The 27,826-nt window shown below is 44.0% G+C and overlaps 3 protein-coding genes across 3 annotated transcripts in view; 1 reads left to right on the plus strand and 2 right to left on the minus strand.

Annotated features, from left to right (window-relative positions):
* The window catches only part of LOC147322655 (kinesin-like protein KIF1B), a 55,445-nt gene that overhangs the window by 3,002 nt on the left and 24,617 nt on the right, over positions 1-27,826 (minus strand). The window lies entirely within an intron of this gene.
* Positions 7,035-12,716, plus strand: LOC147322656 (TIMELESS-interacting protein-like). The gene is made up of 5 exons (XM_086305251.1): positions 7,035-7,182; positions 7,641-7,731; positions 8,216-8,280; positions 9,154-9,366; positions 12,121-12,716. Exons 1-5 carry the CDS (start codon positions 7,047-7,049, stop codon positions 12,363-12,365), a joined length of 750 nt encoding a protein of 249 aa, XP_086161377.1. The 5' UTR covers positions 7,035-7,046; the 3' UTR covers positions 12,366-12,716.
* LOC147322657 (DIS3-like exonuclease 1) lies at positions 12,852-18,968 on the minus strand. Its single transcript, XM_086305252.1, has 7 exons — positions 18,936-18,968; positions 18,513-18,748; positions 17,175-17,329; positions 16,821-16,999; positions 16,585-16,730; positions 15,750-15,921; positions 12,852-14,185 (listed from the first exon to the last, which is right to left on the minus strand). The coding sequence occupies exons 1-7, from the start codon at positions 18,966-18,968 to the stop codon at positions 13,868-13,870; spliced, it is 1,239 nt and encodes a 412-aa protein (XP_086161378.1). The 3' UTR covers positions 12,852-13,867.

The raw sequence follows: 27,826 nt of genomic DNA on the forward strand, positions 1-27,826 counted from the left end.
GAACACCGGACTCCAGGCAAATTGTTTTCAAACCCACCGCCGTCTTTCGCTACTCAGGTTAAATATATATGAGTCACTTAGATAAATTAAAAATGTTGTTGTTTGGCTTTTTTTTTTTTTAGTATTTTATTTGTTCCTGAGTAAATCGGTTTGTCTGAGATTAAAGTTATAGTTTTTACACAGCTGAATAAACGTCAAGCAGACAGCTGATTATCAGAAGTGTGAGATGCTGGAGAATATACTCCGTTGTCCTGTTATATTTTAGATAGCAAGGAGTTTATTAAACTTCACCGAAACAATCTGCAAATTTCATTAAAATTGAATAAACTATCATCTTGTCTTTATTTTTAGTTAGCACCTTAAAAGCTTAAAGCTATAAGCTAATGATAGTTATATAAGAGCATATGCTGCATGGTGCAATAAGCTGTAGTTTTACGTCCAGTGGATGATGATCTGATTAGTCGACTAATCGCATAAATAATCGGTGACTAGTCGACTATCAAAATAATCGTTTGTGGCAGCCCTAGTTGTGTCACATCATTTTGGCTCAAGAGTTTACTTTATTGCTATGTTTGTTTTTTGCTATTTTATTACTACATTTGTATTGTGCAGCACTTCGGTCTGCCAGGTGTGTTTTTAAAGTGCTATATAAATGATGATGACGATGATGCTTACGGAACAGCTGAAAGACTTTAAAACAAACCTGTTACTTTAATGATATTTCTGTGGTACTACAGAGTCCAAAAGAAGTATCGCAGTAATAATTCATCCAAATTGTAACTTTTAAATGTCATTATCAGCCCAAAGGTTCACAACCAGTTCATCCCTGATAGAATGTAAATATATACAAATCTATAAATTGTATTATGTATATGTGACAGGTGAGACCTGGAGATTTGGGACCGCCCCTGGTGGGCGGAGCTGGTCTTCGCTCCTTTCATAAGCGCAGGTGTGGGCAATTGGGTATTCCTTTGCAAACCTGAAGCTGCGAGCTTAAAAGGATTGTTCGCGAACATCCAGATTATGACCTCCATACTCTAAGAGATGAAGGCCTCAGGTGGGAGCGGGAAGGCAGAGTAGGAGTAGAACCCGGCCGGTTCAGGACTTATTCTGTCCCAGCAGTCTACAGCATTCAGCATACAGGACAAACAAAGGGGCCAAGGGATACTATTGGGTCAGAATTAGCAGAGGTTAAGGAAATGTTAAAACGGCAGCAGGCCCAGATTGATCAGCTTACACATGAGTTGAGAGTTGCCCATACATCAAGTAAGTCTAGGTTCACGCAGAGAGGAAGGCAGGTTATTTGCAGACGGTGTCAGAAGCCTGGCCATTTTGCTAAAGACTGTGATAATGAGAGGGTAGTAGCCTTTGAATCTACAGCCCCTAGCAGGAGCTCATCTGGGCAGGGTACGTTTTCCATGCAGGCGGAAAACTAGCACCCTCTGTTATGCTGAGCCACATATCAGATGGGGACATAACTGGCTCCAACAGTTGTAATGCTCAAATGTCTGGTCCCCCACCCAAGTTGGTAGGCTCCTGTCCAAAGGTTACCATTAATATGGGAGGGGTAGATGTCTCCTGTTTATTAGACACTGGATCCATGGTCACTACCATCACGGAGAGTTTTTTTGCCAAACATTTTAAGAACTGGGGTCCAGAGAAACTGAAAGCATGCCATTGGCTGCGGTTACGGGCAGCTAATGGGCTAGATATTCCCTATGTTGGCTACCTGGAGCTTGATTGCCAAGTGTTAGGGAGGCAAATACCGAAACGTGGTGTGTTGGTTGTTAGAGATCCTTTGGAGCCCAGCCCCAACTCAGAAATATGTGGAGTACTCGGCATGAATGTGATCCGTGAGTGTTATAGGGAGCTGTTTTTGGAACATGGCTCTGCTCTTTTTGACCTTCCTTTAGTGCAGGAGGATCCTTGGCAGCAGGCTTTGCAGCGTTGCCATACAGCGCAGCTACAGCCTGAAGCACAAGTTAGTGGCCCAGTGAGAGTTAAGGGTAGGAGAAAAATTTGCATCCCTGCAGGCACAATGAAGTTTGTACCAACTACATGTCGGAAAGTCCCTTCAGCACACACTGGAACAGCGCTTTTCGAACCATTAGATGCCGGTTTGCCTCATGGTCTCCTTTCTTCTCCAGCTTTGGTCCAGGTGGTTAGTGGCACTGCATTTATCCCAGTTACCAATGTGGGATTAACTGAGGCCATTTTGCCACCTCGCAGTCAGCTTGGCACCTTGTGCCAAGTTGAAATTGTCAGCCAATCGGATGGCTCGACCAGGCTCTTGGAAGATTTGGGAGAGGAAAAATGTGTTACCATGGCAACCCAGAGTGTGGAATCCAACCCTCTGAAAACTGCAATTAATGCAATTGATCTCTCAGCCCTCACTGTACAGGATCAGGACAGGGTAAGGGCCCTTTTGCATGACTACCAATCTGTTTTTTCTTCACATGATGGTGACTTAGGGTGTACCAATTTAATGACTCATGAGATCCCACTTTTAGATGAGACTCCGGTCCGCCAGCGGTATCGACGGATTCCACCTTCAGAGTATGAGAGCGTTAAGGCCCATATTCAACACCTGTTGGAGAGTCAGGTGATCAGAGAAAGTTGTAGCCCTTTTGCATCCCCAATCGTGGTAGTACGCAAGAAGGACTCCAGTATTAGGCTTTGTGTGGATTACCGTCTGCTGAACTCAAGGACTAGGAAGGATGCTTTTCCCTTGCCCCGAATTGAGGAGTCCTTGGATGTGTTGTCAGGTGCATGTTGGTTCTCTACCTTGGACTTGGCTAGTGGCTACAATCAGGTCCCTGTTGCTGAGCCAGACAAAAAGAAAACTGCTTTCTGTACTCCTTTTGGGTTATTTGAGTTCAACCGCATGCCGTTTGGCCTCTGTAATGCACCAAGCACCTTTCAGAGATTGATGGAGCGAATGTTTGGTTCCCAGAATCACCAGTCTTTGTTGTTGTACTTGGATGATGTGATTGTCTTCTCTACCACAGTAGATGAGCATATTCAGCGCCTAGGAGCAGTACTGGAGACCTTGCGGGTACAAAACTTGAAGGCCAAGTAGGAAAAATGCTGTTTTCTGCAGACAGAGGTAAAGTACCTTGGGCATGTGATCTCCAAGGACGGGGTAGCCACGGACCCAGACAAAATATCTGCGGTGTCTAATTGGCAAACTCCTAGCTCCGTTGCTGAATTGAGATCATTCTTAGGGTTTGCTAGTTACTATCGCCGCTTTGTTCCAGGTTTTGCATCCCTAGCTGCTCCGCTCCACCAGCTGGTGGCCGAACTGGCTGGGACTAAGCACAAACGCCCCTCCAAGCGTGCATTGCAGGAAGTCTGGACCGAGCAGTGTGAAAATAGCTTTCAAGAGTTGAAAGCTCGGTTGGTGCATTCCCCCGTATTGGCTTATGCTAATTTTTCACAACCTTTTATCTTGGAGGTTGATGCCAGCCACTGGGGTCTGGGGGCAGTGCTTTCACAACAGCAAGCTGATGGCAAGGTGCGTCCTATAGCTTATGCTAGTCGAGGGCTAAAGCCCACGGAACGTAACATGTCCAATTACAGCTCCATGAAACTTGAATTCCTAGCCTTGAAATGGGCTATGACTGAAAAATTCAGAGAATATTTGCTGGGTAACAGGTGTGTTGTCTATACAGACAACAACCCCTTGAGCCATCTGACTACAGCAAAGCTTGGAGCTTTGGAACAGCGCTGGGCGGCTCAGCTCTCTTCTTTTGATTTTTCAATTAAGTATCGTCCGGGTCGTACAAATGGCAATGCAGATGCTTTGTCTCGACAGTGTCAGCCATCCGATCAAACTGTGTCTTTAGAAACACTGCTTCCTGGTACTTCCCTTCCAGACTCTTTAGTGCAAACAGTTTTACCACCCCAGCAAGTAATCCAATCTATGATTTCGGTTTTACCCTCTCATTCACTTGCAGACCTTGCTACTTTGCAGAGGGAGGACCCCACGATTAGTGGTTTTTTGAAGTTTTGGCGCAGAGGAACTGGCCCTACTCGCCAGGAGAGAAGAGATTTGCCAGCAGCAGTGCTGGAAATGTTGCGCCAGTGGAGGAAACTGGTAGAAAAGGAGGGCGTCCTTTATCGGCAGATCTTTCAGCCAGATGGGGGGGAACCAGTGTGCCAATTAGTGGTCCCTCAGAGTCTCAAGAATGAGGTTTTACATGGCTTGCATAATGACCATGGTCATCAGGGAACTGACAGGACTGCAGACTTGATACGCAAGAGGTGTTATTGGCCAGGTATGTCTAAGGAGGTTCAGGATTACTGTCAGCAATGTGAACGTTGTGCGCAGGCTAAAGCAGTTTATCCCAAACCTAAAACAACCATGGGTCACCTCATGGCTGCGAGGCCCAATCAGATTCTGGCAATTGATTTCACATGCCTTGAACCCTCCGTTGATGGCCGTGAAAATGTATTGATTCTTACTGATGTGTTTTCAAAGTTCACTCAGGCCATTTCTACTAAGGATCAAAAGGCAACTACTGTGGCCAGTGTTTTGGTTTATGAGTGGTTTTATCGCTTTGGTGTTCCCTCTAGGATCCACTCCGATCAGGGGAGGAGTTTTGAAGGAGCATTAGTTCAGCAGCTATGCCAGTTATATGGTGTGGAAAAGACTCGCACCACTCCTTACCACCCACAAGGTAATGGCCAGTGTGAGCGTTTTAATCGGACTCTGCATGATCTGTTGAGAACCCTGCCCCCTGAGCAAAAGCGTCATTGGCCCATGTATTTACAGCAGCTCACCTTTTCTTACAATACCACAATCCATCAAACTACGGGTGAGTCACCCTATTTTCTTATGTTTGGCCAAGAGCCCCAGCTCCCAGTTGACTTCCTGTTAGGCAGAGTGGAGGAACCCACCCACGGCCCGGTACACACTTGGGTCCAAGAGCATCAGAAACGTCTAGATGTAGCTTATAAAGGTGTGAGTAACCGCACCAAAGCAGCAGCGACGCTGCGTGCAGATCGTCAACCTGCCCCAGCTTCTGACCCCTTGCCATTGCATCAGTTAGTGTATTTGAGAGATCATAGCATTCGGGGACGGAATAAAATCCAAGATTTTTGGGGCGTTACACCGTATTGTATTGTCCGTGCCCCTGCTGATGCTGGTCCTGTGTATACAGTGGCCCCACTCAATGATCCAGAACAGAAAAGACAGGTTAATAGACAATTTATCAAGCCGATCCCTGCTGATATCTGTGAGAAAATAAGGGCAGAGCTCCAGCAAACTGCTAACCCTAGAAGTTCACCTGACCGGTTACCCCCGTCTGAGAATGAGGGAGACTTTTATGTGTGGCAACGAAGGGAGTCCCCAAGAGGTGACCCCCAAAGTGTACAAACTGATTCTGCACCGTGTCCCCAACAACTCCCAGAGGACCTGGCTATAGTAATGAGGCCGCAGTCCAGAAGGACTAATCCTGGTACCCTGACTCCACAGTGTAGTGTCCCCACTCCATTAGCTGAAAGTGGTACAGTTAGAAGAACGACACGCTCAACAGCTGGCCACCATTCCAATCCACACCATCTGCCCCAATCAGCTGAAGCCAGGCCACCTAGTGTACATTCAGTTACAGCTTTTTATAGACCGTGGCTTTAAGGTTTCATTGTCGGGTCGCCAATGCAAAAACCAGGGGGGAGAATGTGACAGGTGAGACCTGGAGATTTGGGACCGCCCCTGGTGGGCGGAGCTGGTCTTCGCTCCTTTCATAAGCGCAGGTGTGGGCAATTGGGTATTCCTTTGCAAACCTGAAGCTGCGAGTGCTTGGTCCGAGTTGGGCAAGTTGGTGTTTCTTAACTATGAAAGTCTGATACGCGTCCTTCCCCTAAACTTCTGTTAGAACGGTAGGTTACACAAAAATGTACCACTTGAGCTCTGGCTGTTGGCAGAGGTTTACAGTTATTTGCACCCTTGTAGGTGGGAAACATTGCTCCCGTGAGAACGGTATAGTGGACTTCATCGCCACTGACCCACATTTATTAGGGTGTGACACGAACTTGTGGACAGGTAACAAAACCAATTCAGTGGAGGAATATTCCTGTGTTTTATTGTCCAGCTAGTGATCTCCTGTCTTTTATTCACAGAGTACCGAGCTGCTGCTTTGCCAGGTGGATTTCTGGCTGCGGGCAAAGGACCCGACACATCAGTGTGTTTTAATTTGTTTTAAACGGGTGTAAGCCGACAGACTGACTGCTGCGGCTGTCGATGGTTTTGGTTTTTGGTTTTGGTTTTACTTTTTCTGTATCAGTAGGCACCACAGATATTGATCCTTTTAGTATTTTAAACCCTTTATTTATATATATATATATTGTCGCAGACGGTGAAGGCGCTGCAGGGAAAACAAATCCTTTTTTTTGTCTCCCCGCTTTTGCATGCACAGCGGTGGGCCCGAGTGAAGACGGCACTGAAGATTTGACTTTTTTTCTATAGTGTTTTACCCATTTGGGGTCATGTGTGAGTTGCCGTCCATGTTTAACCTGTGTGCTATGTTGATTTGTTTTTAAACGGTTCCCTGCAGCGCTTGTCCCGTCTCACGGGCAATCGCACAGTTTTATCGTCTCTAATAAGGTAACGTTTTTAATTGGTTTGAGGTGCCGCTGTTACACTGTTTCTTTTATTTTGTATTAAAAAAATTAAACTCTTTTAAACTGACTGTGCGCCTACGGCTCTGTCCTATTTTAAATAGGTACCTACCACGGGTCACATATATAACTGTGAAACAAACATAATGGACCATTAATGTATCATAATAGTACATTTCTGAATTTGGGGTATAATTCCAGGTGGGATGAGTGTCTGTACAGCTCCTCCTGTTGATGTAAAAAAAGAAAAAAGTAAATGCCAGTTTTTTTTAGGTTTTCATGTTGATGTTGTAACACAGTAAAGAATTACTCTTACAGAAATAAATGTCATTTTTTCAACTTGCAGTTAAATTCATGTAACTTAATGCTGATGCTGTTGACGACTGGGGCTCACACGTCTTTTACTTTGTCTCCAGGACCGACTCACCATGGTTGACCCACAGGAAAATAGCCCGCAGGACATTCCTGACTATGACGGCATAGAGGATGAAGCTTTCCCCCCACTCCCACCACCACACTCCCCAGGCCGGGGAGGCCAGGAGGAAGGAGACCCTTTTGCAGATGGTAGATGCTGCTGTGCTCTTACAGGATTACTATGAGGTCTTTAAGATGTGATGATTCAGAACTTTGTATTTTAAATTCATGGTTTAATGAAGAATCATAGAAAAATAAGATTCAGGAAAAAAGGCTAATGTGGGAGAAATACAACCTCTCATAGTCCTTCCACAAAGCTTTTTGGAACAGCTTGATAATAATGAATTTGTTAGTTCAGCCTAGAATTAACAAATGCATGAACTGGTTTTTCAGCATCTCTCTGAGACTGGATGTTTCTAACAATAACAACACACATGTTTTTGTTTGCGTGAGCAAATGAAACCTATCAGATACTGTTCAAACCAGCACATTTCTTCTGTAACCTCCAGTCTATAATTTGTCTGGATTTAAAGATAAGCTTGAAGTTTGCCACGCTGCCAACAGAATGAGTTAGAAACACATCCTGTTGTCATGTGTTTTCAATGCAGGAGATGAAGGTGAGGTATCACAGCTGGCTGATGTCCCTACTGCTAAAAGGAGAGGCGTGAAGAGACCCCAACCCAAGCTGGACTCCCACAGGTAGCAAAGACATTTATATCACGACAGAGGGTTGAAATGCATTAAAATGCGCATTTAAATAGGAATTTGATGTCATCTTGTGTGAGCTGGGACACAAGGAGGCCAAAATCATTGATTGACGTGTGCAGACTGTCAGTGTTGCAGCCAGGTTGAACACGAGTCTGTGACTGCACTGGTTTTTATCACCGTTTCACTAATAATCGTGCACAGAGGCTCAGAGACACACTGACACACAGAGTTGTTGCAAATGTTTGAAAACGTAAGTTTGTGGAAAGAACTTTGCACAAAAAAAGTGATGTGATATTATCTGAGTGGCGACACCTGTCGTTTCGCAGAGTACTGCAGCGTCTTCTTACGCTTTAGCGGCGGGTACAAATGACTGCATCTGTGTGATGATGGTGCAGCTTCACTCTGCCAGTCATTTAAAGAAGAAAGACTCTAATACCATTGTTGTTTTCATCATTTGGATGGGCAAAATTCCCAGACTGAAAATTGTCAGAGCGTTGGAGACATCCCTGGATGTGTGTGAGAAAGATGTTTCCAGTCTCTGTACACCTATAGTGTGAACCTGGTTAGTATTGCCAACCATAAGTCAGGCTCGTTCCCAGTAGTCTCCCAGTGGGTGTTCCAGTGGCACTCCTCTGTTACTGTTCTGTTCACAATGTTCCTGGACAGAACTAAGTTATACTAAATCAAAGGATGTTAAATAAGCTTTTAAGTAAGAACGTCGATTATACTTAGGATAAAACTTGCAAGCTGTATTAAAGAAAAACATAGATTTTCATTTGATAAAATATTCAAATTAATTGCAACTTTGCTATAAATATATATATATATATAGCAATTTTTTATTTTTTATTTTTAGATGGAGAAATTTGACTATTTCTCATTATACTGCCTTATGTACAAACAGGTAGGAAAAGAAAGGTTGTGGGCACCCTGAAAACCAAACACCCTACCCCCCCCCCCAACAAGCTACTGCCTTCTGAACATGGTACATCTGAAGGCACTGACATTTCCATTCAGAGGGTCTGTCTGTGTTGGCCCTGTGACAGGCTGGCGACCTGGCTGCTGGGATGGGCTTCAGTGGAACATAAACAAGCGGACACGCGATGGTTTTACCGTCGTTGTTGCTAACGACAACGCATAAAAACAGGCGCTTGTCCGTCCGTAGTGTGGTTATATATAAGAGAAAGAGAGAACTTTACTACAGTGACATCAGAAGCATGAAGAAATATTGCCGTAAACAGTTTATTTTGCGACACCACGAAACAAACGATAGCGTAAAATGAAATAGACGTTTTTGTATATATCGTTGTATCGAACAGCCCTACGGTGGATTCACACCTGCAGGTGCACATAGGAAATACTTGCCATATTCCACAGGACTTAATTATCAGCACTGCTTGAAATTGTGTTCAGGTGCTGGTGACGAAGAGGTACAACGTGAACTGGAAACATTTGGGGATCCTGATCTGTTCAGCAGAGAGAGTTTTATTAATGCTCCCCAAGGGCAGATTGCCGAAGCCCTCGCTCCCCCACCTACTCCCTCTCTGACCGAAGAGCAGCAGAAACGTATTGAGCTGAACAGACAGCGGGCCCTGGAAAAGAGGCGCGCACGCCAGCAGCAAATTGGTAAGAATGGCAAAAATGTATCATACAGCTGGGACACAATATAACAGAAATAATTAATGATTCTGCTACAAAACATCCAGCGAAGGTTCATAAGGATCATCTAGCTTCATTGGTGTATTAACTTTATATGAAAATACAAAAAGCAAAACATTGAATGTACAGTATATTGCCAAAAGTGTTTGCTCATCTGCCCCCACACTCATATGAACTCGAGTGACATCCCATTCACGACGTCCGCCTGTGCAGCTATATCAGCTTCAACTCTTCTGGGAGTGTTTATGGGAGTTTATGACCATTTGTAAGGTCAGACACTGATGTTGAAGGCCTGGCTCCAAGTCTCTGCTCTCATTCATCCCAGTGGTGTTCTGGTCAGGACTCCCATGCCAGAGTTCATGTCTTTGTGGACCTTGCTTTGTGCACTGGTGCCCAGTCATGCTGGAACAGGAAGAAGCCATCCCCAAACTGTTCCCTTAAAGTCGGGAGCCAAAATGTCTTTGCATGCTGAAGCATTAAGAGTTCCTTTCACTGGAACGAAGAGACTGAGCCCAACTTCTGAAAAACAACCCCGCACCGAAATCCCCCTGCCACCAAACCTGGAGCTCTGTTGTCCTGGCAACTGCTAAGTTGACTTGTCTATCGGCTTTCCAGATTGAGAACTGTGATCCGTCGCTCCATAGACTGCATCTCTCCTGTTCTAGAGTCCAGTGGCGGCGTGCTTTACACCGCTGTGTCCCATTGCTTTGCGTTGCACTCTGTGATGTAAGGCTTGGACTACAGCTGCTCGGCCATGGAAATGGATTCCATGAAGCTCTCTGTGCACTGTTCTTTAGCTAATCTGGAGACCACGTGAAGTTTGGAGCGATGGACTCCACAGAAAATTAGCAACCTCTGTGCGCCTCAGTATCCACTGACCCCCACTCTGGGATTTTACGTGATCCACCACTTGATGGCTGAGTTGCTGTCGTTCCCAAACACTTCCACTTAGTAGCAGCAGTCTGCATGCCTAGGTGCTTGATTCTATACAGCTGTGGAAGTTACTGGATCACCTGAATTCAATGATTTGGATGATGGGTGGTGAGTGAATACTCCTTACAATATAGTGAAGTGGATCTAGTGTATATATCCACCAGAAACCCTGAAGGTCGAGTGACGAGTTCCCGTATTGCACAGTTCGTCCAAACCACCAGAGATTCCTCACATTAGTGTGGAGTTTGGTAATAAGAGGCAAAGCATGTAGAAAACATTGATTTCTTTACTGCCTGTCTGATGTCAGCTTCAATTAGGCGTAGTATTTTTGTTTTTGCCTTACACTTGTGATCCAAACTGTTTTTACTTCCTCTTTAGTTAAAGCGGAGCCAGCTGTCTGCGATCTATTGTCTACAAATCTTTAACAGTGACATTAAATCGTTCTTCAGGGTCCTCATTTACCGCAGAAATGATGTAATGTGATTTAAATGAGACCCATAGAAAAGAAAATGACCTGTTGATCGGTCTCTATTATGAGCCTTCACCCATAAAAATGTGTTTACAGTTTATAACTTACTGTACATGGTGTTATTAGCACAAACACTTTAAAGCTGATCATTTAGGACTGTAACAATAATCCAGAGAGCAATGTAGTCAAACATCTCACAGTTAGTTTTATTGGGAATGAACTTTGACCTGTTAGGCCCCCAGGGCTTTTCTGAGCTTCCTGCTCGAAAATGAAGAGGCCAAAATAAATGGAGTATTTCTCTGCAATTACAAACTCTGTGTAAACAGTCTTGGTATCAAAATAAAGCTAACGCTTGTGAGCTGTCATCAGAGGGGTAAATATTACTGCAGATGTTACTATGTCAAAGTTACTGGGACTCAAACATAGAAAAAAATGATTATTTCCCTCACCTAATTTTTAAAAGTATTTTATAGCTTATATGCTATAAAATATACTTTGGGTCACATTTAACTCCAGAAAATCATAAATCAAAATATGGATGTTACCTGTCCACAGATTCATGGTGATGTAACTGCTCTTTTAACTGTTTGGTGTTTGTAGAAATGGTTTACAGCTGAGATTCAGAGGCTTCTGTGGACACTCATGTCTGCACTTATATTTCTGACCTCGTGTTATAACCGATTAAATGTGATCTCCTCTCTTTTCCCCCATTTTTGGTGGTGTGGGTGCTTAACTAGTTAAAGTACCAAACATCTGTCTCCTGTTGTTGTGTCACGTAGGAAAGAAGCATCAATATCTGATGAGCAGACTTGTTCATTTGTGCAGATTTCTTCTTTTGTGTGGTTGTTTTTTCCAAGTGGAGATGAGCATCTCTAACAAGTTGATTTGTTCACATTTGCACATCTGCATTTTTGAGAGAAATGAGTTTTTTGAGTTTGTGCACTATATGCATATAAGACAACCATTTCCTTTTTCAGTATTTTTGTGTGGTGCATTTTTCTCTGTTTTAACAAAAGAGGAACAAAGAACATTTAAGTCAACCTAAGACGATTTGTTTTAATTTTTACATGGTCTTACTGAGGTGATGCAAAGTGGAACATGCAAACTGTTTTTTTGGTAATGTGCTGGAAAAGCTTGATAATGGACCTTGAAAGTGCTTAAAGTGCTTAAATTTGACCCTGAACAATGAGTTTGAACCCTGCAGTTTACAGTTTCATTTTTCATTATCTCAGCTTTGCCTGTCTTTTATAAATCGTAGTAGACTGAGTGTGTCTGTGTTGACTGAAACCATCACTGTTTCTAATTCTCAACCCTTTCAGGCCCTTCAGCCTCTCAGACTGCTGACATGTTAGGAGACAAACCTCCAGCTGCATCCTCACCAAATGTCATCAAAGGTTCTACTGATGGAGATGAAACTGTAGAAGATCCTGACCTCGAGCCTTCCAACAACACCTCCACGCAACAAACCAGCCCGCTTCCCCCCAAAGACTCTGAGCCCGCTGAGGCTGAGACCGGCCTCAGCCCTGAGCAACAGCTCAGCAACGACTGTGTAGAGGGGGATTAAAGTTCACGTGCAGCAGTTTCTGCTGAAAAGCTTTGGCAGTGAGCAGATTTAAAGGTTTCCCAATGTTCGTGCCTGCTCATTCGAGTAATGTTGTGCATTTCTGGTGGTTTATATCTTGAGCACATGTTCCTACTGTGACGTCAGCTTTGGGTTAGCAAAGACATTTATAATCAATGGAAATAAATGTTTTTCTTATTTTTAAAAGTCCAAATCCTAAACGTATTTACCATGTGTTGGTATCTGTTACAGAAAAATATTTGAACTGATCCACAGTTCCTGCTCTGATGCATCTTCTTTCTCCAGTTTCACTATTGGCAGAATTTTGGTTGCAAACATGTTTCTATAAAAGGCCTCTGTGTGTGTGTAGTATGTGAGCTGTCAACTGACCATCACCCTCTTCCAAGCATTAAGTGCTCGTTCAATTATGAACAGTTCTTTCTTAAGCTACTGCAGGGACATGAAACGCAACACGATGAAGTGGCTCCATCTGCGCTAATGAAAACACCATTTTTAATTACAGGCCACTGCACACATATTGAAATAGTTATGTACAGTTCATATTTCTGTTGGTAGTTCTAGAAAACAATCTTAAAATCCACAAACCAAAAAACGCTTCTGATTATTTACCAGTTCAAACAATAAAAATGTCCTTGGTGTTGGTGTCTTCTATACAGGCTCTTGATATACAAACTATAAGATAAATACATCCTAGTTTTATACATCACTTCCAACACAACCAACCTCAGGTGTGTTCATTACTCTACGGGTTTATTTTAAAGTCTGCTAATGAGTGACATGAAGTTTTATCAGTCCGGTGACCTGTCCAGGGCGTATCCTGCCTCTCACCCTATGACAGCTGGGACAGATTCCAGGACGTGCAGAAGAAAATGGACGAGTGGACGTTTTATCATCTCCAGAACAATACTCGTGCTGGGTTTTGTATGAAGTGGTCACAGGTAGTACAATATGTGTGAACTCACCAAAAATGGTTCTATAACACAAGACATTTAATTTACACAAGACATTGATCCCACCAGTGAGATATTGAGATCACTGGTGCTGAGAGAAAAGCCTTTTGTTACCAGACTTCTTTAACCTGCTGCAGTTGACTAGTTTCCTGCAGGATTGAACCACATTTGCAGTGAGTACTAGGTCTTGTCAAAGTAACTGCTGACACTTCACTGGCATTAACACGTTCCCTATCCTCCTTACAACTAAGTTTAACTTGATGTGATTTTAAAAACTAACTTTTACAAAACGTATCCACTGATTCGGTTTGACTCTGGTTTCTAAAAAGATGGCGGGACATGTTTTTACTTAATATTGTGTTTGCTTTCCTGTGACTTCACACACTCGTGTGGTTTGTCCACACACAATCTGGAGCTACAAGAATGACCTGGATGACTCAGCACGAGTGATCTTCAATGATCACCGTTCTGTTAGCGCACAGCGTGCAGTTCTCACAAGTGTCTGCTTGGAGGTAAAGCTGGGCTACAGCGTTTCTATGCTGTTGTTGCCGGGAGGCGTGAAGCCCTTTCCAGATCCATCAGAGCCAACTCTCTGATTTCTTCCAGAATAGAGTACAGACTGGGAGTTTTGCTCTGACGAAACTCTCTTTCCTCTTTGGAGAGTTTGGGGCGCCGGGCTGTCTTCTCCTGAGCCAGCGCCTCTTCATTCTGACGCACCACCTCTTTGACCAGCTGACTGCGGCCCTGAGGGCTGGGCTGCTGGGACTTGGCACTGTGGTGAGGCTTGTTGCTGATGACCTCGAGGTTTAGACGGTCAGCGTGGCAAGTTGAAGAGTGGACAGAAATACGAACCTGAAGAGAGCAGAGAACGTAAGTCACAGTATTCCTCAGTTCGATCACTACACAGTAATGGCACCTACTGAAAATAGTCTAATGGAATGCTATGCAAAGACAGGCCCACTTAAGGTTTGTGACGTAATATATAACAGCAGTCCTCTCAGCACTGTGCGCAGCGTCACAGCTAAGTAGACAGTGGTGTAGAGTGGAGAAGTTTCCGACTGTGCCACAATTTTGTTCATAAATAGGATAAATTGGATACGTATGTTACACACACGTATCCAATGTAACAAACGTTCATCCATCCGTACACGAACTTTCTTTACTGTGCTTTCTAACATTCACACGACGTGGAGACTGGAGCAGAGGGGGAGAAAAACATTCATTAACACTGTGACCTCGGTCAAGTGTCACAGTGAGGTTGTTGTTTTGTTGATTTGTTTGTTGAATATCATCATCATCTCTTTGTTTGATATGATCATAGCTTGACAGCAGTCAATGCTGTGGTGGACAACTTGTGTTTGGGCTAATGTTTCTTTCTATCTTGTTTTGGCCACATGTGTCATCCATCATCATCCATCAGTAAGCTATGTTGTTAGCATTGCCTTTGCCCTTTGACATTTATGACCCCAGGATAAGTCCATGAAAGAAAGAAAAGATGTTGATAACAGTGGAAGCAGCAGTACTCTGTCACTTTTTCATGTCTTAAAGCCAAAGATGTGAGAATAACACACCGTTACTTCAGTTTCTTTTTGTTAGCTAACCTTAGGGTAATGTTTCCTGCTCTTTTTGCTTAAATCACATGCACTTATTCCTCACAATCATCGTGTGTAACATGCCTGAACTTAATATAACTTGACGCCAGTGATGGGCAGCAATGCATAATTAGATTACTTTTTTCAAGTAACGAGTAAAATAAGGGATTACTGTTGCAAAAAAGGTAATTAGATTACTGTTACTGTCCCGTAAACACGCTGCTCTACTGTGTTACTAAACCGTGAGTTTGTTTGCAAGAGTGTCTCATGACAATGACATAAGTGCATGCGACGTTTGTGGTAACAAACGTGTGCAGAGCAACAATGGATCATTTATCGAGTGCGAGAGAGAGAGTGCGACCGTGCAGCGTTTAAAGGCGTTTATGTGAAAACAATTACCGCCCACTGTCATTTTTTATCTCCCTTTACAAAAAGGTTTGTGTAGAAACGCCACAAACTGGAAGCATTACATTTCTTGTCTTGGAGGAGAGCCCCCCCCCACACTTATGTTTTTGTTTTCATATAATATTTAAAAACAATAAACTGAATAACTTTAAATGATTTATTTTCAGGAATCATTTTCGTCTCATTCATCTTACTGACGTTTTGTTACCTTGAGATTAGCTAACAAAGCAGCAACCACACAACACTTTATCACAACAAGATCATAAAACGTCTCTTAATGTTGGACCACAAAAGATCCAGTAGTCGTATGAACCTGTGATTCATATACACTCATGCATATATATTTGGAATCGTCGCCTTTAGGCGCTGCATTGCTGGAAACCTTCTAAAATGATTGATTAGCGTTTTCTGTGACTTACGGTGATGTGGTCAAACAGTTTGAAGGTGGAGGTGCCACAGCTGGAGGTGGTGGTAATGCGGTCCGGGTATTTTCGCACAGTGCCACCCTGCCAATCACAGCTGCCGTCCTGTCCCGCTACCACCACCAGGCCCTCTTTGTTCTTCAGATACACAGGCCCCCTCACACCATACCTGTGAACAACATGGCTGTGGTCAGAGGCAGCCTTACTTACTCAGTGATATTACTCAACCTGCTTTGCGCCCTGTGATTTTAATCATTACATGGATTCTACAGCCTTCTCAAAATGACCACAGGTTACATTTTAATAAACTGTTAATATTGCATATCCCTGTAACACCACAAGCATGGAGAACACTGATGTTATTAAATTACACTTTCCTTGCAATAAACAAGCAGCAACCTCCAGAGGTTAGCTAAGCTAACGTAGAAGTGCCACAAACACAAGGCTGGCTCCAAAGCACCGTCCCTCCCCACAGACTCAACTTCAGCAATGCAATTAACTTATTTAAAGCCTGGTAGAGAAAAGATTCGGGGTTTTAGCCGATTTTCCCTGCTCACAATAAATGTTTAAGGAATTAGTTTAGTAAATTTATACAATTTAAAACTCATTTTGAGGTTTTTTAAGAGAAAATAAAACTAGCGTGTATACTGTTAAATATACATTGATTAGCGTGCAATTACATCTTCCAACAAATTCATTCATTGTCATAAACTTTGAATTCGTCTATTAAAAATACACGAGTGGTTGGCCGTCTGTGAGCTGCTGTACAGCTCCATTAAACAAAGGAAAAGAAGAAGACTGCAGAACAAAACACAGGACTGAAGGTTCTTACTCTGGGATAAACACCAAGACACCGTTGTCTCGAATGGAGTAGACAACAGCGTCAGCCACACAGCACGGGTCTGTCTGAGGGTCTCGTTCTCTGAAAAACAGACACTGAAACAGTGCTGTGGATCGCATTTGGGCTGCCTGTGCTGCCTGCAAATGAAACACAGACGTCAGCACAGCTTCTGTTAATAGAGTAAGAGGTGAATCATTGAAAAACACAAACAATAAAACACCCCTGACCCTGTTCTTGCTGTTGACATGGTGAGCCATTTCCTCCACTTCTTTGTTACTGGCTGGTGCTTTACCAGATACAACGCCCCTCTGCATGTGCAGGGCTGCGGTAAGAAGGCGGTGCACGACAATGTCTGCGTACCGACGGATGGGTGAGGTAAAGTGTGTGTAGCGATCCAGAGCCAGACCTACGACAACGAAGCAAATATCAGCACGTTAGCCTTCTTTCTAGTTCTCAGTCGAATAATTCTTCACAAACAACAGACGTTGGACAAGTGTGTGCAGACGTGTGATGGATGGACTGACCCACAGTCACACTGAAACTCTAGTGCAGCCAATAAAAGCTGTGCAGCGGTATCGTACCATAATGGTAGTATTGGTCTTGAGGATGAGCACCAGTGGAGAAGTACAGAGCCTGTGACATAGCAGTGGTGGCCATCATTCTGAACAACCTGTTCACCAAGGGGTCCTGTGGGTCCACAGCTCGGTCCAGTGAGGCAGCTAAAGCCTTGTTGGACCTGAAGGAACAGAGCCAGAAACCAGGGATGAGTGAGGCCTCTCATCTCAGCAGTCAGTGACACAAAGCTACTTGCATCACCATGTCTCTTGTCCTGGGACCGGTTCTGCTGTTGGTTTAACCCCCCCCCCCCACAATCCTCCAACCGCACATTCATATTTTGTTTTCAAACTCCATTGCAGTTCATTCCACGCCTCAGATCCTCAGACCTTTTGTAAACAGTTAAACAAATAAAAGTTAACTGTAATAGATTACAGGTTGTAATTAAATAAATCACTGCCTCTTTTAAAAAACAGAAAAACAAACCATCTTTAATTATTTGAGTTGTTTGTTTTGTTCCCGTGTGAGAATATTCAACACTGCTCTCTGTGCAAAACGGGTTTAAAAGCATAAACAGCTGTGGGATCCTGTTTGTCCGGGATTTGAACCGGGGAACAAACTGCGGCAGGATCAGCGTTGTGCCGAGGTCGGCATCGCCGACAGCATGTGTTCCCCCTGCGTGGCGAGCGTTCGCTGGGCACGGAGTGTGGATCCAGGTTACGCCGCCTCCATTACAAACAGTCAGACGTGGAAGTAGTGATGTTTTAGTTTTGTAAAAAAGTGAAACCTGAGTGTCGTTACATTACCATTCAGTTTAAGGGTTACAACAGAAAATGAAATATTTATTGTCCTCTCGTGGTATCAGACGGGATTATTTTAACAAACGAAGGACATTTTGCCTGATAATTATATTTATCCTGTAACTTTACTGTGTAAAGAGCTAAAACCTCCAAAGTTTCAGGAGTAGTTAGTCGTTATAAGAAGTGTTTGTGAACTGAAAATCAAGAATGTGGGATCCTGTTTGTCCGTGATTTGGACAGCCCAGCGTGTGCTCCCGACGCAGGGGAAACTAATTCTGTCGGGGAGACCGACCTTGCCACGACAGCTGTTGTGAAGCTGAAGCCAAAGGCAAGATATGCTTCATCATATGTTCTAGTCTTTGGTTTGGAAGCATATTTGGCTTCAACCTCAACCTGAGCTGAAGGAACATGTCTTCTTCTTGTCTGACTGCTCATGTGACACCTGAGTGTGTCCCCGTGTTATCAAACATTTCAGGTTCACACACTTGTGTGTCTGAACATGATGTGCGTTGGACTACAATATGCATTTCCTCAGTTTCTATACTGAACAGTCAAAAACATTACCTGGTGTCAATGGTGAAACCTTTGGCCTTTGCAGTGTCCACCAGCTGGTTGAATAGCTCCTGTTGTGGTGGTGGGTGACACCTTAGAAGGGCCTGGTTGGGGAAAGCTTCCTGGATCTTGCGGGCCACCCAGTGGTTGGCGTAAATCATGCACTCTGCCACGGTCTCATGGACCTCCAGGGGCTGACGAGGGACCAGGGCCGTAATGTTCCTCTCCTCATCCAGCTGGGCACCCACCTGAAAAGGGAAAATGCTTCTAACGTGACTTCAATGAAAAAGAATATGAAAATGCATCAGTGGGCCACATTTTACTACAGTTTACTTTAACTCAGTTGAACATGCACCATTCCACCGGAACAAATGCTGCACGGAGAACCAAATGTGAATGAATCTCAACCTGAAAACAGTCTACTGTCTTTCCTACGTTCAGCTCTCTATCATACCAGTAAGAACACATATCCCTAACAGGCACACAGCTCTGCTCATGGGCACAGAAACTCCACCGATCTGCTGTTCATGCTTTTTGTTTATAGTGGACAGCCAATCAGAGTTTAAGTTAGCTCAAAGGAAATGTGCCTTAAAGAGAGAACAAAACTTTTCTCAGACTAAGGATGAACTGAGGGGACCCAAAGCACTTCAGCAGGAACCAAAAGAAGCCAGAAAGTTTGGATTTGAACACAGTTTTGGCCGTTTTATATAATAGATCAAGATGAAACATCTGTTGTCCTTATCCTTCAGGACAACAGATGTTTCACCAGCGGTCAATAATCCAGCTTTGTCAAGATAAGAACTTGATTTTTGGGTGGCAGCTCAATCATTAAACACACTTTTAGAAATATATTGGTTTTTCCACTATCCCAGAAGCAACCCGAGAGAATCATTTTTACTTCATATCAATATTCTGTGTGCGTACAGCCATAACAGGAATGCAATAACTGAATAATAAATAAATCCAAGACATCCTATTAGAGAGCATCTTATAGAACAACAGGAATTGTCCATATGAGGTTTTAACAGATGGCCGACCAGCCGCTGTAGATAAATGGCTGTGATCTAATGTGAAAACTGTCAGTGGTTTCACAGTGGAGTGCTTGGTTTCTTTATTCCAATATTCTCACTGAAATGACTTTCTGATAAAATGTTTTCTGCTGAGGAACGTGTTCTGCTTAGACGCCTGATTTTAAAAATAACGTCTCTATTAGACCGTACTATAATTTATTATCGATGAAAAGAAATATATGGTATCCATCTGTAATTCTGTAAATAACACAGCAAAAAACCAAACTAAACATAAAGACCTGGAAGACTCCTGCGTCTAAATTCATTCAGTTATTGTACTGAGTCCTGAACATGTTAGAAATATGGTATCTTCAACACATCAGTGGAGAATCTGTTCCAGGAGTTCAAGCGAGGCTTCTTCCTGGTGTGTGAGCAGGATTTGGTGAGGCTGTTTCGACCAGAGGAGCTGCAGGGAGTGCTGGTCGGCCAGGACGTGCATGACTGGGAAAAGTTCAAACAGGTAGAGTCAGCCAAACAGACACAGGCTGTAGTTTCACAGCTGTCCTGTAGCACAATAACTGTGTACTGCATACTGTCAAAAGCATTCAGTCGGCTGCTTTAACACAAATATGACCTTGAGTCACATCTCAGTCTTAATCCAGACTTTTGTATGATAGTATAATATAATAGTCAGCCCACCCTTCGCAGCTATAACTGCTTCCACTCTTCTGGGAAAGCTTTCCACAAGGTTTAGGTGTGTTTATGGGAATTTTTTGACTATTCTTCCAGAGGTGCATTTATGGTGTCAGACACTGACGTTGGAGGAGAAGGCCTGGCTCACAGTTGCTGCTCTAATTCATCCCAAAGATGTTCTATCAGGTTGAGGTCAGGACTCTGTGCAGGCTAGTCCAGTTCTTCTACACCAAACTCACTCATCCATGTCTTTATGGACCTTGTATTGTGCACTGGTGCCCAGCCATGTGCACACATGCCCACACTTTACACTTGGCACAGTGCAGTCAGACAAGTACTTCTGGCAACCACCAAACCCTGACACATCCATCGGATTGCCAGTCAGAGAAGTGTGATTCGTCACTCCAGTAAACACATCTCCACTGCTTTAGAGTCCAGTGTTGAGATGCTTAAATCACTCCATCTGACGCTTTGCATTGTGTTTGTCAGTGTAAGGCTGGGATGCAGCTGCTCAGCCATGGAAACCAATGAAGTTTGGACATCTGTAACAACAGCAGACTGCAGATATTGGTGACTTAAGTGCACTATGAGCCTTAGCATCAGCTGACTAGCTGTCATTTCCAATTACTTCCACTTTGTTATAATATCACTAACAGCTGACTATGGAATATTTAATAGCGAGGAAATTTCATGACTGGACTTGTTGCACTGGTGCATCCTATCACATTACCATGCTGGAATTCATTCAGTTCCTGAGAGCGACTCGTCCTTTCACACATGTTTGTAGAAGTAGTCTGCATGCCTAGGTGCTTGATTTAATACACCTGTGTCCATGGAAGTGATTGGAACACATTAATTGAATGATTTGGATGTGTTAGGGAATACTTTTGGCAACATAGTGTATGCCTGACCTTACAAACTCTATGATTATAACAGTCATTTTCACTGTTTTCAGAACACAAGTTATGGTTGGAGATATCATGACCGCCACCCCACCATACAGATGTTTTGGGAGGTATTTGATGAACTAACTGAAGAGCAGAGGAAAGATTTCCTTCGTAAGTACTTGCTGAAGCCTCCATTATGATATGTTACTGAAATCACACTGTATCATATAAAACATTAGATTTTTCTGCGCTTTACCAAGATACATTAGAGAGCAGCATTGTTCTGATTAATATACTGTAAAGCTGCTTCTAGCTGGTGGACTGAGCCGCCTCACCTTTCACCTGGCTCACGTCACACACCTGGAGAGACTCGACCTCCACCTGTGTTGCCTCACGCGAGATGATCTAGAGGCTCTGAGTCAGTTGCTACCAATCTCACACGCCGGACACTAATCGCATGCTCGCTGCAGCAGTCATGTGACTCGTTGTTTTTCAGTCCAGGTGCTGCCCTCTCTCACTGCACTGACCGAGCTTGATGTGTCATCCAATAAGGAAGTGGGAGGTGTGGTCCACCTGCTGGTCTCCGCCCTCCCTGCGACACAAATGAGGAGGCTGCCATTCAACAGCTGCTACATGAGCAACGAGTCCTTCACTGCTCTGGGTAACACACACACACACACTTGTTTATTTATAGAAGTTTTCCTTCAAGTCATTCTCCCCGAATACCTCTTCCACCCTCTAGCCTGAAATGGTGAAAACTTTGTGTTTATGCATCAGCCCTGGCGGTGTCCTATCTGCGCACGGTGGATATTTCCTGGTGTAAAGTGGTTGGCGGTCACTTGGCGCTCCTGCTGGATGCTCTGCAGCCATCAGTCGTCAGCGAGCTCCGTCTTTGCAGCTGCGAGCTCACCACTGATGACATGCAACATCTGGGTAACTAACACACAATGACATTATACTTTTTCTTTTTTGGTCTGTAGTGGATCATTAGGCTGCATAAATGTATATTAAGACAAGTAAAGCCTGAAGGAAATTGATATTTCTTTCATTTATTTCATGCTGCCAGCATCTGTAGCTGTCGTATAAAACAAAACAATGAAAGTATTCGGTGTTATTTTTGTCTCCATCAGAAACATTGTGAACAAAACAGTAAAGTGAACAGGCATAAAGTGATCAGTTATCAATGGGTCCTCTTCCTCTGTGCAGCTGCCGTGTGCAGACGGGGCTGTCTCTCCTCACTCCGTGCACTGGATCTGTCCTACAACAGCTTGGTGGGAGACAACGGTTGGTGCAGTCTGTTTGCAGCAGGAGGTCTGGGCTCTCTGGAAGACGTGGATGTCAGTTTGCGACCTTCAACCTCTGCTCCGTGCTCAGCCTGGCTGCCCGCTCTGCTCCGAGCTCTGCCTCAAATGCCGGCGCTGGCTCGACTGGCCATGCAGAGGTGGACAGCTGACTGTCAGGAGAGAGAGCAGCTGAGGTACTGTCTGAAAAAGAGGAGCGTCCTGCTGGAAAGGGATCCAGATTTACAAGACACATCATCAACATGTAAAGGGAACAGTCAGGAGAGCCTAGAAGAGAGTCAGCCTGAGGAGATTGGAGCGGACCGCACTGGAATTTACTGTCAAAGAGCGACCCACTTTGTTGCTTTATTATTATTTTTTTAAGTCTCTGTTACCACAAGAAGGTCAGTGTTGATGTCAGCTGCATCACGTCTGATGTAAACTGTGTCACACGTGATGGTTTCAGGGAATACTGGGAACTTACAGAGTTAAGCACAGCTGGTGTGGGTTATCATATTTGTCGTCTCTCACCTTGGCTGCAGGGTCTGGGTCTTTCCAATGCAGCAGTCCTAACACTTGAGACACACATGCCGAGAAGTGGGGATACCTGGAAATGGACAAAGGCTTTCAGCAGAGTTTTAAAGCAGCTATTCAGGAAAAGAGCTGTGAATTATCTGCATACCTTGTTAGGTAATCAGCTATTTTGGGGTTCTTTAACAAATCAACCAAAAGGTCGACTGAGTATTTTCTCGTCAGAGTACCTTCACCGTTCACGATGATGTTGAGCACAAGCTGGAGCGTTTGATGGATGTTCTTTGCATCAAAGAGCTACGAGGAAATCCCAGAGATTAGAGACAGGATATTATGTGAATCAGCATGAATGTTGTTTGTTGTTCAACAGATAAAAACAAGAAGAGAAAATAGAAACAAAGTAAAAAAGGAACAATTGTTTCTGCCGTTAAGAAAAAAAAATTGAGTCATGGCAGAGACCTGCAGAAGTCTTGAGTCTCATTTGATGACATTTTGTCAGATTGCCTTGTAATTTAAAAAAAACAAAACTGTTTTTTGAGCAAAAGTTCTCCAGGTTTTTTTGGAGTTCTTTCAAAGTTTTCTTATTTTTGGACGTTAGCTGCTTTTTCACTCTTTTTCAGTCCAGTCAGGGATGCAGAGGAGGAGGAGGAAGGTCCTGGACACATCAGTGGCTTATGTGCGTGGAGAGGAGAACCTGGCCGGCTGGAGGCCCAGAGGAGATAGCCTCATCCTAGAGCACCAGTGGGAGCTGGAGAAGATGGAGCAGCTGCAGGAGGTGGGGCCTTAAAAGATTCATAAAGAAATAAATCTGTTTAATATCATTGAGGGAAAAATGACTTTTCAGCTCAAAGACCAAAGTGCTATTCTAAAAAGTTTTTTCTTAGAGTACAGACTTTACATGACTAACCTCCCCTCTTCTCCCCACCTCACATTCGCCCCCATCTTTCGTCCAGGTGGAAAAGACCCGTCACCTTCTGGGAGAGGCGGCTCCCGTGGGAACAGCTCCCACCACCAAGTCCCTGAGTGAGTCTCTGTCCCCCAGCGTGAGCTCCGGCACTCTGTCCACATCCACCTCCGCCTCCTCGCAGATCTCCAGCACCACCTTTGAAAGCGTGAGAAGGAGCTGGCCACCAAGGTGAGAAAAACGTGGGCTTAGTGGGCGTTCTTGTTGCTGCCTTCTTCCTTCTCTGCTCGGAGCTGATCGGTCTTGTTCCTGTTGTGTTGTAGTGCCTGCGCCTTCTGACACACACCTTCAATACTGAATACAAGCAGCTGGTGAACAGCATCAGTGACTGCAAGGTGAGAAATAATACAAAGAAATAAAAAAATAGCCTTTCTGTGTCACATCAGGGAGTTCCTATATTGACGTCTACCTCATCCTGCTGTTGTTTCACTTCAGCTTTCTCTCATCTCACCGATCGGACGTGATCCATCCGTGACGAGCTTCAGCAGTGCCACCCTCACCCCTTCCTCTACCTGCCCCTCTCTGTCGGACTCCCGCTGTGGCTCCATGGGCCAGAAGTAAACATATTTTTAGGAACATTGACCTCGATCTGCAAACGGTTATTGACAGGTTATCTATTTGATTCTAACTTGGTGTGATTTGTGTTAAAGGACCCCTGAGAACAGCTCACGTGCCTCCAGTCCCTCCTGCTCAGACTGTGAAAACTTCCCGATGGTTCCCACTCTGGAGACCTCCTACCTTGCGCGGGCTGCAAAAGAACGAGTTCCTGAACTTGGTGCCTGATATTGAAGAAATGCGACCAGGGTGAGTAATGCCATATTAACCCAAATACTGTCACTATGACATGTGTCTCACAGACCAAATGTAAGTCGACACTCATGTTCTCTAGTTCAAGCAGAAGTGATGTGGATCGATTCAAATTCCTGAGCCTGGATGATTTCAGCTGGAAACAAACCAACTCTGCTTCTTCCTCAGATAATTCAATTCAATTCAATTCAATTTTATTTATATAGCGCCAAATCACAACAAAAGTCACCTCAAGGCGCTTCATAGATACAGAGAAAAACCCAACAATCATATGACCCCTTATGAGCAAGCACTTTGGCGACAGTGGGAAGTAAAAACTCCCTTTTAACAGGAAGAAACCTCCAGCAGAACCAGGCTCAGGGAGGGGCGGGGCCATCTTCTGTGACCGGTTGGGGTGAGAGAAGGAAGACAGGATAAAAGACCTGCTGTGGAAGAGAGACAGAGGTTAATAACAGATATGATTCAATGCAGAGACGTCTATTAACTCATACTGAGTGAGAAAGGAGACTGGAAAGGAAAAACTCAATGCATCATGGGAATCCCCGGCAACTATGCAAGTTGTAAACAGTTGTAGGATTAAAGATTATTGAATGTACAGAATGATTATTTACACAGAGCTATACAGTAGTGCAGTTAAGATAAGTGAGGGTGTAGATAGTTTCTACAGAGGCTATATAAAGTGCTAGTGGTTGTGAGTGGTGGTTCACTCCATGTTATTATTGTGTGTTTGAGGGTACAGTTGTCCATTGTGGGGGTGTGTATGTTCAGTGCATGAGTTTAACGTGGGTCAGATGTCAGGAGGCAGAGTTCAGGAGTCTGACAGCTGTGGGGAAGTAGCTGTTCCGGTACCTGGTGGTCTTAGTCCGGAGGCTCCTGTGGCGCCTCCCAGAGGGCAGGAGGGTGAAGAGTCCATGTGATGGGTGACTGGGGTCTTTGATGATTTTCCCAGCCCTTTTCAGACACCGCTTCCTGTAGATGTCCTTTATGGCAGGAAGTGGTGCTCCGGCGATGCGCTGGGCAGTTTTCACGACCCTCTGCAACGCCTTCCGGTCCGAGGCAGAGCAGTTCCCGTACCAGACTGTTATACAGTTGGTCAGGATGCTCTCGATGGTGCAGCGATAGAAGTTCACCAGGATGTCTGAGGACAGGTGGTTCTTCCTCAGAGTCCTCAAGAAGAAGAGGCGCTGGTGAGCCTTCTTGACCAGCTTGGAGCAGTTGGTCGTCCAGGTGAGATCCTCGGAGATGTGGACTCCCAGGAACTTGAAGCTGCTCACACGCTCCACAGCCGTCCCCTTAATGTGGATGGGTGGATGTGGGTCAGCATTCCTCCTGTAGTCCACGATGAGCTCCTTGGTCTTCTCGGTGTTAAGCAGCAGGTTGTTTCTGTCGCACCACTCAGCCAGACGATCCACCTCCTCCCTGTAGGCGGCCTCATCGTTGTCACTGATGAGGCCAATCACCGTGGTGTCATCTGCAAACTTAATGATGGTGTTGGAACCATCAGCAGGTCTGCAGTCGTGGGTGAAGAGGGAGTAGAGGAAAGGGCTCATCACACAGCCTTGTGGTACACCGGTGTTCATTGTGATGGTAGATGAGCAGCGGTTATCCAGCCGGACATGTTGGGGGCGGTTGGTCAGGAAGTCCAGTAACCATTTGCAGATGAGGGAACTGATGCCCAGGTCTGTCAGTTTCCTGATGAGTTGTGAGGGGTGGATTGTATTGAATGCTGAACTGAAGTCTATAAACAGCATTCTGGCGTAGGTGTTGTTGTTGTCCAGGTGTGAGAGGACAGAGTGCAGTGCGATGGAGACTGCATCCTCTGTGCTCCTGTTCTGGCGGTATGCAAATTGGTGGGGGTCCAGGGTGGGGGGGAGACAGGATTTGAAGTGTGCTAGGACCAGCTGCTCTAAGCACTTAGCTATTTACAGTTCATAACAAGAGACAAGGCACCATTTCTCTCCTTTGTGTTCCAGTCATCACAGCAGATTAAACTTTTAAAATATTTGCAAATAGTATAAAGAAATATATAAAGAAGTAAAACAGTAATTTATTAATACTTAGAAATACTAAAACTTACATTTGTCAGCAAAAACTGCTGCCATCTGAACCGAAACGTTACAAACCAGCTTACCCACAATCTGTGTATTTTTCTATGCTGGCTACTTAAATTGGCATCCAACAAGCTATTTGCTTTAATCTTTTATTAGACAAAGGCTGACTGGTTAGTTCAAGCTTCAACTGCATCCAAAGGACTGAAAATGTTTTAACACAGTGACTGAACTTGATTGAAGTCTCCGTAGTTTGTTGAATCTGTTTCGAGTGACTTATTTTCACAATTCCAGGAATTTTTAAAAGGCACCAAAAAGCATTACAACGCTGAGCTCGAGTCTGTGGACTTCAAAGGAAATGCAGAGGAGGCCAGGGTCCACATCAACAGCTGGGTGGAGAAGCAGACACAAGGTAAGCATAATGTAACTTTAAATGATCTCCACTGTAAATCCTTGGGGATCAGTTGTGTTGTGTTCAGTTGAGACATTATTACCGGATTGTCCACCGTCCACATTATTTTCTGTTTCCAGTTCTTCCAGTCTAATTTCTATTCAGTATTAAGCAGCACTATCTCTGGGTTTTACTGTTTGGTTTCATGCTATTAATAAAACCATCACAGCAGTATGTTGCTGTAAATAGCAGGCCAATTCTTCTATTCTTATTATATTATGTGATGGGTACTTCTACTTTGATCACTTGTGTCTTTAACATATTTTTATTTTTCAGGCCCATTTAGGATTGGCTGCTATTGATTCTATATCTTTATATTATCTTAAGTGCAGCAGGAAATTCATTCATTGTTTTTATAAAAGCGCGATACAAATACAGGCCATTTATAAATCTACCATCTATAATAATAGGATGCAAGGACTTTCTATGAGGGTTATAGGACTGTGGTGCCACCTGCTGGAAATGAGACAATCTTAATCCCATTATTTTTGTAGGAGCCATTTTTGGGTTGATACCTTATGTTGCCGCTAGAGGTAACCTTTTTAAGTTTCTTTTTTTTAAACTTTATTTAACAAACAATGAGTATACAACATACGAACAGATGAAGTATACAAAACAACAGAACATGAACACAAAAAGCCAAGAGTAAAAGAAA

The sequence above is a fragment of the Aulonocara sp. 'chitande type north' Nkhata Bay genome, linkage group LG9, assembly GCF_057382095.1.
Source record: "Aulonocara sp. 'chitande type north' Nkhata Bay isolate Kocher_YH1m ecotype deep benthic linkage group LG9, A_spYH_male_GT1.1, whole genome shotgun sequence".
Lineage (NCBI taxonomy): Eukaryota > Metazoa > Chordata > Actinopteri > Cichliformes > Cichlidae > Aulonocara > Aulonocara sp. 'chitande type north' Nkhata Bay.

What these genes read in the sequence shown, in the direction of transcription:
- LOC147322656 (XM_086305251.1), top strand. Translation starts at nt 7,047, where the DNA reads ATGGTTGACCCACAGGAAAATAGCCCGCAGGACATTCCTGACTATGAC. An exon ending in CCCAAGCTGGACTCCCACAG is followed by an intron (nt 7,732 to 8,215) that starts GTAGCAAAGACA and finishes CAAAATTCCCAG; the next exon opens with ACTGAAAATTGTCAGAGCGT. An exon ending in GAAAGATGTTTCCAGTCTCT is followed by an intron (nt 8,281 to 9,153) that starts GTACACCTATAG and finishes AATTGTGTTCAG; the next exon opens with GTGCTGGTGACGAAGAGGTA.
- LOC147322657 (XM_086305252.1), bottom strand. Translation starts at nt 18,968, where the DNA reads ATGTGTTCTTACTGGTATGATAGAGAGCTGAAC. An exon ending in GGTATGATAGAGAGCTGAAC is followed by an intron (nt 18,749 to 18,935) that starts GTAGGAAAGACA and finishes TTCCCTTTTCAG; the next exon opens with GTGGGTGCCCAGCTGGATGA. An exon ending in AGACCAATACTACCATTATG is followed by an intron (nt 17,000 to 17,174) that starts GTACGATACCGC and finishes TCGTTGTCGTAG; the next exon opens with GTCTGGCTCTGGATCGCTAC.